Raw genomic sequence first — 16483 nt, forward strand, 5'->3', positions numbered from 1 at the left:
GTTGTCACTTTCACACACTTTTCAACACGAAGTGTTTTTTTTAGCGCAGTGACAGCCAGCGCAGGCCATTAAAACATGATCTTTTGTCAACGCAATATATTACATAAAAAAAAATCCGATTATAATAGCCTCTAGGTATAACCAAAACGTTAAAGGGATAGTTAACCCAAAAATGAAAATTATTTTCATAATTTACTCACCCTCATGTTGCTCCAAACCTGTTTGAGTTTCTATCTTCTGTTGAACACAAAAGAAGATATTTTGAAGAATGTTTGACTTCCATAGTATTTTTTCCTATTATGGATGGAAGTGGTTTGATTACCAACATTCTTTATAGTTCCCCTGTGGTGAAAATCAAGTTTTTATGTTGTTTATATGTCTATGTGATGTTTTTAATATGCTTTAATAAGACAAACCATGGGTACATTTATAATTCGACAGCATTGCTGAGCATTTTCTCCTTAAAACTGCAGTGAAACAAAGACAGGCTCAAAAACACAGTTTGAAATCGCTGGTGTTTCTGACGTCACAAACAACCTTGTAACCAATCAAAGCTGGTGTGAGTGAGTGGATGAGGGGCTAATTTGCATATTAGTGTATCTACATATACTAAATGAGGCAGGGGTCTAAAGTTACATTCAAGCTATTTTAAGGAACGAAGAATTTTTTTCACAGTACAAAGGCATTGATCAAAGATGAGTTTTAAGGGATACAAATTAACTACAGGGGGACTTTAAAATATCGTCTTTTTTGTTCAACAGAATAAAGAAACTCATACAGGTTTGGAACAACATGAGGGTGAGTAAATTATGAGAACATTTTCATTTTTGGGTGAACTATTCTTTTGGGTGCTCGCCAAGGTAGACTAATGCAGAGGCAGTTGTCATTATAGGTCTTGCACATTTTGGCAGTTTTAATTTAGTCTTTGTTTCTCTCTCTCCAACAACTAGACTGTAATTACAGTTACAAGTTACAGATCATCCTCAAAATGACTGACAGCCCTTTAGAAATCAGTCAGGAAAATATTGTTAACGCGACCTCTGGTGCCGCAGGACCTGTAACACGTACATCGAGCGCTGTCCACATGTAACATACTGTAGAGACTGTTTTCATTGGAATACTTGTGCATGTATGGCCTGAAGTTTAGTGACTGATTGGGGTTGTTTTTCTCTTCCTATTTCTGTAGTTATGTTGGGAATGTTTTCTATATATTATAATATATTTTAATAATCATTATTTATTTTCATCTGAGGCATTGGCAGCCAACCAGCAGAACATGGCCATTATTATTATTTATTAATTAATTAAAAATACACATTGTAACATACAAATAAATGACAAAAATTGTATTAATGCAACACACAATAGATATTTTTATTGTTGTAATTTCTTTTGCATGTTTGCTCCCAACAAATTCTATTGTACATGATCTTTGTCATACGGTGGGTTGTGAAATGCTTTGTATTGAAATGCCTTAACTAAATATTAATAAAAAATGAAGTCTTTTCCAAACTTGTTCTCTGGAGAATGTATATATAGCCGCTGGTGTTGAAAGGTTTGACTGGAGACTGTGGTCCTGTTCTCCGCTTCTGTGGAGTCGTGCAGGAAAACTGTGACGTGTCCAACAGCTCTTCACACATAATGAACACTATACCAGATCAATTAGAGCTTCAGGAGACGACAAGAGCCGCGTTCAGACAGACTGACAAGCGGAGACTATTTTCAGCCAATGAGTGAGTAATATTTTCAAGCCACTTTCAGTCTGGTGAGTTTCATTAAAGCAACACCAAGGAACTTTTCCTCTGCGGTCGCCCTACAGGTTGGAAGCGGAATTGTCCATTACCGCTGTGGTAAATAATTTAGCCTACCGCAGCCTACAGTCGCTCGCGCACGCTTGCTGTTTATCCAGCACCGGCTTTGGAATCAACAATGGCCACAGACAATGTAGAGTATGATGGAGGATTTTATGAAAGACATCACAAACGAAGAAAAACTACGTATGCCGTAAAGCAGTCAAATTTTGTAGTTCTTTTTGTGCTCCGGTTACTACCCAAAACCAGAAGTTACATAGTGCCATAAAAGCGATACAGACTATATCAGGCTATGGCAGACGTGTCATTTAACCTATTATAAGTCGATGTACCATCACAAGGGTCTTGGAAATATATTATGAAGGTTGAAAAACTACATAGTGTTACTTTAAAGAATGTCACTGACTTAACACAAACGAGGAGGGGAAAAGAGGGAAAATATGGAGAGAATAACAAAAATAGATCATTACTGAAATCATCGATAAAAGTACCATGTTGTGTTTCCCTTCCACTGGAGTGATTTCAAATGGTTTTGTTTCTGGTTTTGCATTGGACATAAAGTGACAAAGATGTTTACTAAAGCAAAAGCGTAAACCTGAACATTTATAGTCATAAAATAATAGTCATGGAACTGGACTTGAAATGGAACAGTTTATTGAATCTTTAGAGATTGTTTTAATGCATATGTGATTTTTATTGAGTAGCCTATCATAGCAATACATCTGGCTTTTATGGCTCTTTATATTGTATCGTGATATTGAGAATATATGAAGCTCATAATAATGCAGGAGGAAAAAACACCCGGATTTCCCTCGAATCCCAACTGAGCACAAATATGCAATTCATGCAGTTCATGAAATTTATAGGGCCAGAAAGTATGAAATTCTGATAGCTATCTCAGGCTAGCAAAAGCCTGACAGATCAGTATTGATACTCACATTTTAACAAGATTTTTCAACAACAACAAAAAAGAATAGATAATAAGTAGGCTAAACCTAATTTGCTTCTGTTCATTTTAGGAATAATAAAGCCGAACTGATGACCTGAAGGGGGACTTTCAAACTAAATATCAATCAGACGACAGAAGGCATTTTCAGAAAAGTTTTGCTTATCAAATATGATACAAAGTGTTCCTTAGGCATTTTTCCTTATTTAAAGTTCCCCCTGTAGTGAAAATCAAGCTTTTAATGTGGTTTATTATTTTAGTATGCTTTAAGAAGTATTCCTCTTTAAAACTGCAGTGAACCAAAGACAGTCTCAAAACCACGAAATCGCTGGTGTTAAAAAAAAAACGTCAAAAAACTACCTTGAAACCAATCAGGTCAAGGTGTGATCGTCAACTGAGTGAGTGAGTGGAGGCGGGGCTCATTTGCATATTCATAGAACCTAAATGAGGCAAGGGTGTCGAGTTACATTCAAGCTATTTTCAAAAAAAATAAAAAAAACGTTTAAATAGGCCTATGTCAATTTGGTGATCAAAGATGAGTTTTAAGGGATACAATTATTGACTACAGGGGGACTTTAAAAGTTGATTTACTGCTATCCTACACAATTGTGATATTAGTTTTGTGTTTTGTAATGTATTTGTATCATTGTTTTGTTTTTTCTCGCTGACCCTTGATCGGTGATTAATGACCTGCTATAGTTGAAAGCTTCTGGTCTGTGTTGTGTTTAATGGCTGTTGTGCGTCATCATGAAAAAAGACTGTAAATGAATCGGCTCTTAATGGACGAGGTTCTGATCTGCATTGTCTTTGAAGCACATGTAACTTTTTATTACGTCTCGGTTTGAATGAGTAGGCCTAATCGAACTGCCGCGTGAGGATCACAGCCTTCACCGTAACTGGCAGTGATTAAAGTTAAAGGTCAGTTACTGATGAATTGACACTTGAATCAATAAGACTGTGAGCTCTGAACGAACGTGTTGTCACGTCTTTCTTTCTCTCTTACACACAGGCTCAGTCCGTTTCCTTAATGAGAGGCTTCTCCTCTGTGACATCTGTGGGACTCTCAGATCTGATCTGAGAACAGGCACATGCACCCACACAATTACCAACACGTTCTCATATTGACTCTGAGTAAACTGTGTCGTAGCTGACAGATGAATCCAAACAGTGTGCTCCCATTAGTATCAATATCTTGAGGGATGACAGCGGCCATTTTAATATTTTTTTAGGCTACTGCATTTAAATTTATGTTACGTAGTAGGCTTGATGTTTTTTTTTTGTTTTTTTAATCTTAGACCGATTGCATTTTAGTCATAGCCTTCAGTAGGTTAGTTATTCCAGGGTTGAACTTGTGATTAGGAGCTATTTATGATGATTGAAAAGAAAGGTTAGTGAAACATGAACTGAGAAATTTCCCTGAAACAAAAAAAAAATTTGGTCAGTGAAAGGAGGTGCACTTCGAAAAATGTATATTATCAAAATCATCAGATATTTATATTGTTGGTCTCTTATTCCATAGGAAGTTTGGAAATTTAGCAACCCTGGAAACGTAATTATGAAATGCAAGGGACTAATATTAAATTAACACTGAGACAAAAAAGACAACACACATATATTTCTTAAAAAAAAAATCGTAGAGTGCAGATTTCATTCATATTTGCACTAATACAAATAGCAACATATCGCATTGTGGTTGTCGCAGCACTGAAACACATTGGTTTAGAGATGACCGACGCCTCTTGGTGGACATTTGATGTTAACACACTGTTGTGGAGCAAGAAAATCTATCGAAAGAACTTTTTATAAGAAAAGGAAAACTAGAGTTCATGTTAATAGAAGAGCAGAAGAATATTAATTCTAAAGAATATAAATAACTATGTTCAATCAAACCAAAGAACATTTTCTCTCTTTATTTAGTGCAGATTCATTTTACATAAATAAATAAAGAATTAAATGTGACATTTATTATAATGTTTTTGTGTGATAAATTGCTTTATTTAAAAGTTTAAGTATATTTAAGTGTATTTAAAAGTTCTTAATCAAGTTCTGTTAATGTTGAAAACCCATACATGAACAAATACAGTAATCTAATAATTTGGAGTTTGATGGCTTTCAAAAAATACTGTTAACTGGCTATAATTACTCATTTTATCCTCAGGGGAAAAAATCAGCATGTTGGCTACTATTTATGGACATTCCAGTATGCCTACTCCTTTGTAGTGAGCTCATTTATACAGCCACATTGTGACAGAATAAGAAAAACTGTAATAATATAGGCGGTTTTCTATTTGAATATATTTCTTTGAGTCTTCAGTGTCACATGATCCTTCAGAAATCATTCTAATATGCTAATTTTTGTGTAGACTATAATTGGAATAAATTAGGCTACATTTAAAAATATATAATAAAATAGAAAAGTTATTTTAAACTGTAATATATATATATATATATATATATATATATATATATATATATATATATATATATAATTATCAAATTATTGCAGCCTTGGTGCAATAAAAATAAGCATTAAAAAGGAAGGTTTGTTTTATTTAAATCCATCTGTGTGATGTTTAATACATACACAGCCTTATGATTGTGCAATAAAAAATATATATGTAGACCTAAGTCATTAAATTGAAAATGAAACAATTTCAATACATTTGAACAAGAACAAGTGAGCGAACACTAACAAGCGTTAGCAAAAGCACAAATAACAACAACAAAAACCCAGCAGAAATAATAATAATGCCTATATAACTAGGCTATAACAAAACTGATTCGCTGAACTGATTCATTTACATGATTTATAATGATACTTATAATGATAATATCATAAATGTTTCCAGAGTAAAGTTGTGAAGGTACAGTTCAAGAAAGATGATCATCATGTTCGCTGAGGTGTGGTGAAAGAAAGAAAGACAGAAAGAAAGGTGTTCTCTATCTGCCACACTTCTAGCTACTTCCTTCCTGTTCCACGGGCTCATCTAAATTTAACAGAAATACATTAACAGATTAAAAAATCTTTGTGTTTAGATTTTTCAGGAGGAAATAAGCTGACTACTGTAGGCTATGTCACTGTTTGTGTGCTAGTGAGTGTGTGCGTGTACAGCGATCTCTGTGAGGAGCGGTTCGAGTTTTAGACGATCACCACGACGCAAACAGGTAAAGTTCATCATTTATGGCACATGAATATTTCTGGTTAATTCCAATGAAAACACTGAGAACTTGCTGCGGGAACTGGTATTTCTCAACAGTTGTCAGTTGTTCAGATTCTGGTGCGCTGATGCAGATTATTTATCTCACTTTGGGGGCATAGAGGGGAGAAATCTGCTGCTCTAAAGATAAATGTGAGCACTGTGGATAATCTTGAGCTGATAGCTCTGACCTAGCATTTGGGCATTCATTTTTTTATTATAATTATTTATTATTATTTTTAAAGATTGCATATCCTTAACGGACAGTTATATTAGCCGTGGCTCCTTTAAGTACGCAACGCAGGGTCTGGCGTCATTTCCGTTCAGATGAGCGCGCCTTGGACCATGCGCGCGCTAGCTGTTTTGCTGCGTTGAATCAAAAGAGAATTTGGGGTTAATTCAGTTGATTTTAGATTAATTATGACAATCTTTAAAATATTTTTTGCGAGCGGATAGATTAACAATCGTTAGTGTGACAGATTTATACATTGGCGATCGCAGATAGGTCAGACATGGTCTGGTATGTATGAATGTCTTGTATTTGTTATATTTTATCATAACTTAATACAGTAATATAATATTACGATGACATATTGTGCATGTATTGCACACATACAGGAAGATATACAAATGTAACGAGTTTTTTTAAGTATTTGCCCTAGGAGTTGAACTTAACTTAGTCTTTAGTACAGGTGCCAGATATTATATAATCCTAATGTAACGTTACTGTACAGGTAAGTTATGTGTGTATAGTGCTTGCGCGCGCTCTTTGTATTAATTTACGAGGACACAAATGTGTATGTTATAATTACGTAGGCATTACGATGTAAACAGTGTTTATGAGGTAAATCAGTCGAATTAATAAACATGCTAAACAATGTTATATTGAAAATCTAAAGTGTCAGAAGTTTTCTATGAGAGTTAATGGGGTTAAGAGATGGAAATTTAAATATTATTGCCACAGTGTTAAATGCCTATAAATTCACTTAACGTGTGTGTGTGTGTGTGTGTGTGTGTGTGTGTGTATGTGTAAAGATATCTTACCAAAAAATACTTGGGTAGAATTTAAAGTCACTGTTTAGAATGTTACTTGAGTTAAAATATTTTTTGTAGGTATGAAAAGTATATATATTTTTAAATTAAACATACTTAAGTATTGTAAAAGTACAAGTAAATGCACAATACAAAAGGAGCAAAACGTATTAAAATTGTTCTATACACAGTCGGTTTGAGCAGCAAGATTATGTTCAGTCTTAACTCTTCCATTTTGTTTTCTTTGAATTGAAAAATGGAAAAATGTTTACTTGTAGGTGAAGTACCAGGGGGAAAAAAGTGGTAACGCTTTACAATAAGGTTTTATTGGTAACATTAGTGAACTACTTTTGTTGACATGGACTAAGAATGAACAATACTCTTTCTTTTCTTTTCTTTTTTTACAGTATTTTACAGCATTAACATTTGTTAATGTTAATTGCAATATTTACCAATACATGATTAAAATGAGAAATTGTATTTGTTGCTGTATTTTAGGGCTGCAACTAACGATTATTTTGATAATCGATTAATCGGACGATTATTTTTTCGATTAATCGATTAATCGGTTAGAAATTAAATTAGATTTTTTTTTATTATAACTAAATAAAACCGTAAATCAGGGTATTTATGTGTAAAAGTGTACTTTAAAAAGTGCAAAAGCCACACATTGAGTTTTACTAATATCAATATTTGCATTGTTTTTAATGATAATTGCTGATGGCAAGTTGACAAACATGATTATTGTTAAAAAAATGATATCCAACATATTATGTTTTAACACAATTTTTGTTAAAACAAATTTACACAGACATGTTGTTCAGATGTGAATATCTGAACTAAAAACAAACTAAAAACATCTAAAATATATAATTCATTTAATTTTTATTTAAAATTAATTATATATAAGGAATATAAGGATAAAGAATATAATATATATTATATATAATATATAAAAGAATAATATAAGGATAAATTGATTAAATAAATATAGAAAGACTGAAAACAATTGTGTGAATGTAGAGCCGCAGTAGATCGCGTTTGAAAAACAATTAAAACTTAGTAGACAAATGCTATAAAAAGAGAACGGAATGGAGGTAACGTTACCCAGCAAGCTAACAGGCTTGAGTAAAGGACAGGAGAAATTATGCATTAGTGCACAAGCATTCGCTGAAAACCACTGAGTACAGTGACTAAAAAACAATATTTTACTGCTGCTGTTATTAACTGCCTTTATATTTAGTGCTTCGCTTTGTAAAAACCGTTTTAATTTAACCTATTTCTGCGGTAGCGCTATTTTAATCCATCACTTACGTTGCGAGCGAACTGATTGCACAACCTGATGCTCGAGACAAAATACAGACATCCCAAGATCCCGGAAGTCCCGGGAGTCTCCCGCATATTGATTGCGGCTCCCTGATGCCCGCGAATTAGTTCAAACTCCCGAAATCTAGAGCGTGCAAGCAAGAGCGCGCATGCGAGACAGAAGAGACTGCTCCAAACCGTGTAGCGCGCGCGCTCGGCAGAGCGCCTGAGGGAGAGAGACCTTGCGTGTGTGTGCGTACCAGTAAACGCTCCCCGTGACGTAAGCAGACCAACTAATCGATAATGACATTCGTTGACAACGATTTTCATAATCGATTATAATCGATTTTATCGATTAGTTGTTGCAGCCCTACTGTATTTGAACCTGCACGTACAAATGCTTCAAAAACAGCAAGGTTGGAATAATAGTAAATAAATGCAAACATCAGAATGTTCGTTAACCAATCAGAAAGAAGCATTCAGCAGCCCCATGATATAAACCCGTATGTTCAAGTGATTGATAGTTGTCTGGAATGTTTAATTTGATATTGACTTATATTTTGCAGGTTTTAAGCAGCTGATGAACTGGTGTCAGTAGACCCAGCTCTGCTGTTGAGAATCAGGTGAGACCTGCACAAAAGTATCATGAGTCATTCAGAAGGTTGAGTAAGTTCATATGATCTTATGCCGTGTACTCACTGCATGATTTATAATAGTCCTTTACGATTGTTGCTTGTCAGACTGTACAAATATAATCCCAGCTGCAAGCCATTGATAGTCTTCAGTGTGTGTATCTGATTTGCTGACTGGTCTGGGTCTAGGGGTGTGCGATATGATCAAAATCTTACATCATGATATTACTCATTTTATTTCATGATAACAATGTATATCACGGTATAGTTATTTTTGCTTGAAATAAGGTTTTTATGAAATCAACATTTTTGATACCATTGAAATTTCACAATTCTTGTCACCGTTTTTTTTAATATCACAAACAACTAATAGGCCTATTGGTAAAAAAAAAAAAAAGCTTACTGATAAGTAAACAGTGATAAAGAAGAAACAAATAACAAGCATATAGGAAAGCAAGCTACAACAGAACAAAGACAAATGAAATAGACCTACCTAAAAAAAAACTCTTAAGAAATACTACATACACTTTATTAAGTCATCAAATGTATAAAGAAAAACAGCAGTCTTCACTGTGTAAATTAAATATACCTTTATTCTTATTAAAGTTTCAAAAGTTATTCAGTCAGGAGCAGTGAGAGATTTTCAGCTTTTTTTGTTCTTTGATTAATAGCATTAAGGTTTATGATGCTGCTGTCACTTTAAGACCGGCTGCACGCATCCAATATACTCGTGCATTTTCTTTCTCAACTGTTTACATTCACTTGTTTCAAAACGACTGTCTTTGCAAGTAAACAGTCGTTTGTCTTGAGTGTGTGTATTTAACCGTAAATGAACTCAGTTCAGTGCTCCCACGCTCTATGATCATAGGCTTCATGTGCGTGTCTCAGAAACTATCCGTCTGACAGCGCACGCTTATAGCGTTATGAGTTCTCTCACGCTGCTGTGTCAATACTGTAGTACCAACTTGTCCATGAAACACATACTTTTGGACTGCCCAATTTTCAATGTTGACAGCGCTTTTTATCAGGACAAACTTTTAAAGTGCCCCTGTGGTGAAAATCAAGTTTTTATTGTTGTTTATATGTCTATGTGGTGTTTTTAATATGCTTCAAGACAAACCATGTGCAAAGAGGGGGGCGTATACTAAACGAGGCAAGGGTGTAGAGTTACATTCAAGCTATTTTAAGGCATCAAGAGGGAAAAAACGTTTAAATATGTCATTTTGGTGATCAAAGATGAGTTTTAAGGTATATAATGATTGACTACAGGGGGACTTTAAGGACTTATTTATGGATCCATAAAAACGTTTACAAATTTTAGCACAACTTTTAAATAGTCTTTTTCAAAGAATTGTTCTCATTTTGTACATGTGCTTATTTTTGTTTGCTTTTTGTCTGTTGAATTTCATAAAATGTTTGTTTTCACTAGGCTATATTGTATTTATGATATTATGTTGTTAAATGTTCAATATGTATCTGCCATGTAATAGCCGGTGATGCTGATATGGCAATAAACTCACACTACTACTACTACTGCTCTTTCACTACTTATTATTCAACGGTTTAAAACCGAAATGCTTAAAAACGCATGAAAATGATACGATTTCTTGATGGATAGAGATGATAGTCCAAAATCCCTACCGGTTTACAAATTTCTACCGGTTAATCGTGTCTACCGGCATATCGTCCACCCTAAACCTTCTTCACATTCACATCATAGCTTTGTGTTTTGAAAAGATCTTTAAATATGCTATTTTCTTTTCTAAAATCTAGTAATGATGATATTGAGATTAATATTAAGGCAGGACAAAAAGTTAATAAATAGATATCACTGTACTTCCCCTGTTGATTGATGAGATTAAGAATTGCAAAAAGTTTTTGTATTAAGTTTTCTGAAATGTTATATATGCAAATGATGCATTATCTAGGGGGGAATCACCATTTTCACCATATATGTTGTATAAAATTAATAATATGAACAAATCCCTCAGTACAAACCTTCCGAATATGGATAGGAATTAAAGTTTGGGGAAGTGGAGATTTCTGAGTTTGAGAAAACAGCCTTTAAAGATATGTATTGTAATTGAAATCTACATAAACAAAAAGACAATGAATTTTTAAATCCGTCTCTTCTTTGCAGATTTGGACCCAGTTATTCTCTCAGATAGGACTGCTGTATGGACTTGTTCATGATGAACTGTGAGTTATTGGCCACGTGCAGTGCGCTGGGTTTTCTGGAGGAAGACGTTTACCACAAAGAACCAGACTGCCTTGGTAATGCTTAAACCTTTAAAGCAAACTACTTTACAGAAGGAATATCACGAAAAGTTTGATGCATTTTGAATTTAATAACGAAAAATGATCTTGTGACAGTCATGGTTGCGATTTATTTGTTGATTCTAGAGAGCGTAAAGGATCTGATTCGATACCTGAGACACGAGGATGACACGAGGGACATCAGACAGCAGCTGGGAGCTGGACAGATCCTTCAGAATGACCTCTTACCCATCATCACCCAGCACACGCAGGACAAACCGCTGTTTGATGCCTGTATTAGGTGTTTGAGCTCATTATTCTTTTAACGTCTTGATGAATTCGATAAAATGGCTGCAATGACAAATGATTAAAATAATAAATTAGCCAATGACTAAAATAAAAGACCTGACTGATTCAAATCATTCTCAGGCTAATGGTGAACCTGACCCAGCCAGCGCTGCTCTGCTTTGGAAAAGTTCCTGATGATCCGGCCTTCCGACATCACTTCCTGCAAGTGACATCATACCTTCAGGCCTATAAAGAGGTACAACACACAAAAAAGCCTGAAGGCTTGACCAGTGTTTCCCATATATAGATTTATTTGCGGAGGCCGCCCACTATATCAGCATTGACGGCCACAAATAGATTTCAGTGGTTCCTATTCATTAACTAGACTGTGGCGGGCCGAAAATATATTTAAACTTCTCATAATAACATCAAATGTCTTTAATTTCGTGTTTTGCGTTTTCATTATCAAAAGACTGTCTGTTTGCGCTGCGCAAGGAGAAGTAGTGAATGAATGCAGTGACCTCCATCTGTGCATGTGCATCTGGGAACGCTGTTACGCATTATTTTTACATTTGCATAGTTTACCATTACAGCATTTCACTACATTTGTAATGAGACGCATTTGTAAAATAAAAGCACGACTGCAGATTCCATCAAAATAAAAGCTCTTGCATGTATAGAAATCAGGACAAATCTAATTATGAAAGTTTCATTTATTTTTCAGTGCATTTGTTTTATAGTATATGGCTTTTACTGTCATAGGAAGAATACTATAACATTATTATTTGTAGCAGTATTATGTAGTGTTATGTAGACTGAGACAAAATCACAACTAAAAAGAGTTTTGAGTCCCCTTTAAAGTTCAGGTACAAGTCAATGACTTTTTCTTTGTTTAATTTGCACGCTGAATATGGGTTGGAGCTCTGGATTTTATCTTTAAAAGTGCACCAGATGGATTAATTTAACTTTAAAATGTACACATTTTTCTTCCCGCCTAAAGGGGCCGAGGTCCACCCACCACAGTTTCACGAATCCTGTGGGAAACACTGTTGACGCCTCCAAGATATTTGTGGTTCTGATTTTTATTTGCATTTTCATTGGCCCCACTGCATAAAATAAAAAATGAATGATTTGTTTTCTTCTTTTTTGACGTATGTAAACTGCTGCTTCGAGTGCGCAACAAACGTTTTCTTTAGCCCTCATAATTAGAAGCTGCCTCATTACTGTCTTATTGCTGTACTCGTTACCAGTTTAATTAAAGCAGCGGTAATCACAACATGCAATAAGATACGCAAGAGAAACTTAAAGCATGTCATCTTCACAATTTTCAATTCACTATCAGTGCAAAAATTAAGTTCCAGCCTCAGTAAAAAGTTCTCAAGCAATCACTGAAGACAAGTAAACTATCAGTAATACAAGAACAAACAAACAAATGACACCGGTGGCTTTATGAAATGTATACATTTTATGAAATGTATGAAACTGTGGGCACATGCATTCACACAGGGAAATATAAGAGAATCATATAAAAATCTAATGATTGTGTAGCACTTCCTGCTACCAGCAGTGGCACCATGAACATGACTCAATAGCCACATTCATTATATCCATTATGTTTAACAATGTTATCTCATATTTCACTTGTTATATTCTGTTTATAAATGCACTCCATCTACCACTATCTACGCATTCTATCTATCTCTAACCATAATACATTTTTTTACTTTTTAATATGAAACTAAACCACCATGGCGGCAATCATTGATTCAATTCAGTCAAATGATTCATTCAAATCAGTTGATTCATTCATGTATGAATTGCAAAGGCCGCCTCTGCATCATGCAGTCCTTATTGCCGAACCCTGAATATTGATAACAATTATTGAAATAATCTTCTCTGTTTGAAGGCATTTGCAGATGAGAAGATCTTTACTGTGCTGAGTGAAACGCTCTACAACCTTCTTCAACTGGTGAGGGTCGAATCTATGTTCATATGTGAGACAGTGTGATTGATTGGAAATATTATTCATAATTCCTCATGTTTTTCTCTGAGGACTGGGAGCAAAGAGCCGAAGAAGATAATTTACTGATTGAGAGAATTTTGCTGCTGGTCAGAAATGTGTTGCACGTCCCTGCAGACCCATACGAGGAAAAGGTGAGAGTTTGTAGACTTAAACATGCTCACGGGAATCTCGTATATATGATATACCACACATCCTTGAGATTCGTTGACCTAGTAATCAAAATAAAATTCAAACAACTTGACCTTGATATTTACATACACTACATAAGAGGTTACTCTACAATACAAACATGCTGCAAGATTCAAACCTAAAAAATTATTTGCTTATTTAATTACTTTATAAAAAAAATCTATGAATTTTAGCCAATATTACTTTTTTTTTTTTTGTACAGCAAAATGATTATTATTAGGGGCCAAGCACATAGGCATCTGTTATTGGCCATCCTCTGATCCCCCATCTTTCTCTCAACAAGTTTGGCTGGTCTGCTAACCCTATTTTTGCCACTGAAGATAAACTCAGAGATGCTACTATAACAGCATTCAGTTAGAAACAACTTGGGTCCTTCACAGCGCTTGCTTTTGGGAATGTTGTGTTTTTTGTGTTGGATGATTTGCGTGCGTTTGTGTGCAGAATGTGGATGATGATGCCAGTGTTCACGATAAACTGCTGTGGGCCGTTCACATGAGTGGACTGGATGATCTGCTGAAGTTTCTGGCCTGTGCTCAGAGTGAACAGCAATGGAGCTTCCACATCCTGGAAATCATCTCCCTCATGTTCAGAGATCAGGTGACATGATATTTCAAATAAGGCTGATTATGTTGCGTGTAAAGGATCTTTAAAGGAACAGTTCACCCAACAATTGAAATTCTATCATCAACTAATGCCCTCATGTTTATAACCTAATAGATTTCTTCTTCAGAACACAATCTGGGCTATGTTGGTTCTAGGGCGACCAGACGTCCCGAAAAATTCGGGACATTCCCGAAATCTAAGCTGTTGTCCCGAATCCGGCCCTAATTGTCCCGAAAATTAAACTAAAGCAACGTCTTGAGTAGTTATTGTCTGATAAATCCTTAAAAACTGTCCGTGGAGGTTGAGTCGTCTTTTTTGGAGTTCTACAAAGAGACCGTAGACACTTGGGATGTCAATTTTCACAAATTCCCATGATCGATCGTCGTTTAAATTAACGATCAATTAATCGATTAATCGTTATCCTTAATACTGCATGACAGGGTCTGCAAATGCTGCTCAAAACTACATGTTCCTCACCAAATGAATGAGAATGGTTTTTAATCTAAAAAAAGGGCTAGTAGGATTGTGAAATGTTTCGATGTGATTGATCATTTAATTAAATTTAATTATTGAATTATCAAATAACGACTAATACAATGTGTCACCAATGGAGTCTCAGATGCGTGCTTGTCAGAATGTGTGACTTTCGTGGACGCGCTCCTGGAACAACGCGCTGAAAACAGCAAATAAACCCTATGAATTCACAACGATTTAATAAAATGGTGTTCTCATGTTTTGTAATATGACAGTCCCAATCATCGCTATTATTAGCCGTGCATTGCTGTTTGAGCTGCATGCGCTGAATTAATACCGGTAAACTGGAGCACTTTGCTAGCGTGTTATTTAACTCAAAGAAATGCATCCTATGTGAGATTAATAAATAAAAGACAAAATAAACATAAAACGCGACACAGCAGCTAAACCAAAAATATTTCAGTGTTTTATTACAATATTGTTCTCTTTATAATGTTATGTAATTTGACAGTCCCAATAGTCATTATTAGTCGTGCATTGCCGTTTGAGCTGCGCGCGCTGGAAGCTGAAGAGGATCACCGTACACTTCACAATTTTTTTAACCAAATCCACTAATTAATTTTTAACCAAATGCATCCTATATGAGAGTAATCAGATATAGATAGGCCTGCACAAAATAAACACAATGTTACAACTTACATTTGCACAAAACAAAAGGCTGCGAATGCACACGCAGACTTATAGTCGTGATGGTATAAAATGGTCCCAAACATAACTCCGTCACGCTCGCTTTACATGTTTCGCGGTTGAGCAGCACGCACCTCCATGAACCTGCTTAATCGATGATCGATACATTTTATCCATTAAATGTATTATCGACAATTAATCGATTGTCGATTAATCGTTAACATCCCTAGTAGGCACGAATTTAGATATGCATCGATAAGATCGTTTTAATTCAAAATATGAATGGCTATAGCCTGAAAGGTCTGATTTACGCACGGTTACAACAGTTGAGTTCATGATTTTAATGTTGTTTTTTGTTGCAGACTAAAGACTAATGACAGACTGTTGATCTTTGAATAAAAATATGTTTGAAATCAATTATCTTTTATTATAGGCTTATGTAGTCTAATATCATAGTAGTCTAATATCATAATCCCCCCCCCGTCCCAATTTTCAGCCAATCTCATCTGGTCACCCTAGTTGGTTCATGCAATGCAAGTGAATGGTTATCAAATCTTTGAAGCTCTAAAAAGCACATAAAGGCAGAAGTAATCCATATGGATTCTTTCTGAAGCGATCTTATCATAGCTACTTTTTCTGTATGTTTTGCCATTTCAGTCTCCAGGTACAATGGTTTAAAATGTCAATTTCTAGAACTTGATGCATGTGCAGAGCTGTAGATGGTGCTAGGAAGTGTAATCGAACTTGAAATCATGAGCACCAAAGTTTTTTTAAAAGGATTTGAACTGATTGTTATTACTCAACCTAGTAGATCGCTTTTAGTTGTGTTTTAGTAAAGGTTTGGATTCACTTGCATTTATTGGACGAACAGAGCTGAAATATTTTGCTTGTGGAAGTCAGTTAGTCATCTGTTGGCATGAGAGAATTAGCATTTTTGGGTGAACTATTCCCTTGTGATTGCAAGTTTAATAGAACACCTTGGAGTTTTCCACTAAAATGCACAGGAAACATGGATCTTTTCATCTCACGTGTTTGATAAT

General features: G+C 35.1%; 1 protein-coding gene across 1 annotated transcript in view; it reads left to right on the forward strand.

Moving 5' to 3' along the window:
- Nucleotides 1–6269: 6269 nt before the first annotated feature.
- Nucleotides 6270–16483, forward strand: part of timeless (timeless circadian clock) — a 59999-nt gene continuing 49785 nt past the window's right edge. The window contains exons 1-8 of the mRNA XM_077204380.1: nucleotides 6270–6474; nucleotides 8858–8914; nucleotides 11064–11197; nucleotides 11327–11480; nucleotides 11609–11723; nucleotides 13374–13436; nucleotides 13520–13621; nucleotides 14121–14276. Of these exons, the coding sequence (XP_077060495.1) occupies nucleotides 11101–11197; nucleotides 11327–11480; nucleotides 11609–11723; nucleotides 13374–13436; nucleotides 13520–13621; nucleotides 14121–14276 (687 nt within the window). The 5' untranslated portion in view covers nucleotides 6270–6474; nucleotides 8858–8914; nucleotides 11064–11100. The remainder of the gene's footprint in view (nucleotides 6475–8857; nucleotides 8915–11063; nucleotides 11198–11326; nucleotides 11481–11608; nucleotides 11724–13373; nucleotides 13437–13519; nucleotides 13622–14120; nucleotides 14277–16483) is intronic.

This window comes from Siphateles boraxobius, unplaced genomic scaffold (genome assembly GCF_051911475.1).
Source record: "Siphateles boraxobius isolate OS27281-9 unplaced genomic scaffold, OSU_SipBor_1 5, whole genome shotgun sequence".
Classification (NCBI taxonomy): domain Eukaryota; kingdom Metazoa; phylum Chordata; class Actinopteri; order Cypriniformes; family Leuciscidae; genus Siphateles; species Siphateles boraxobius.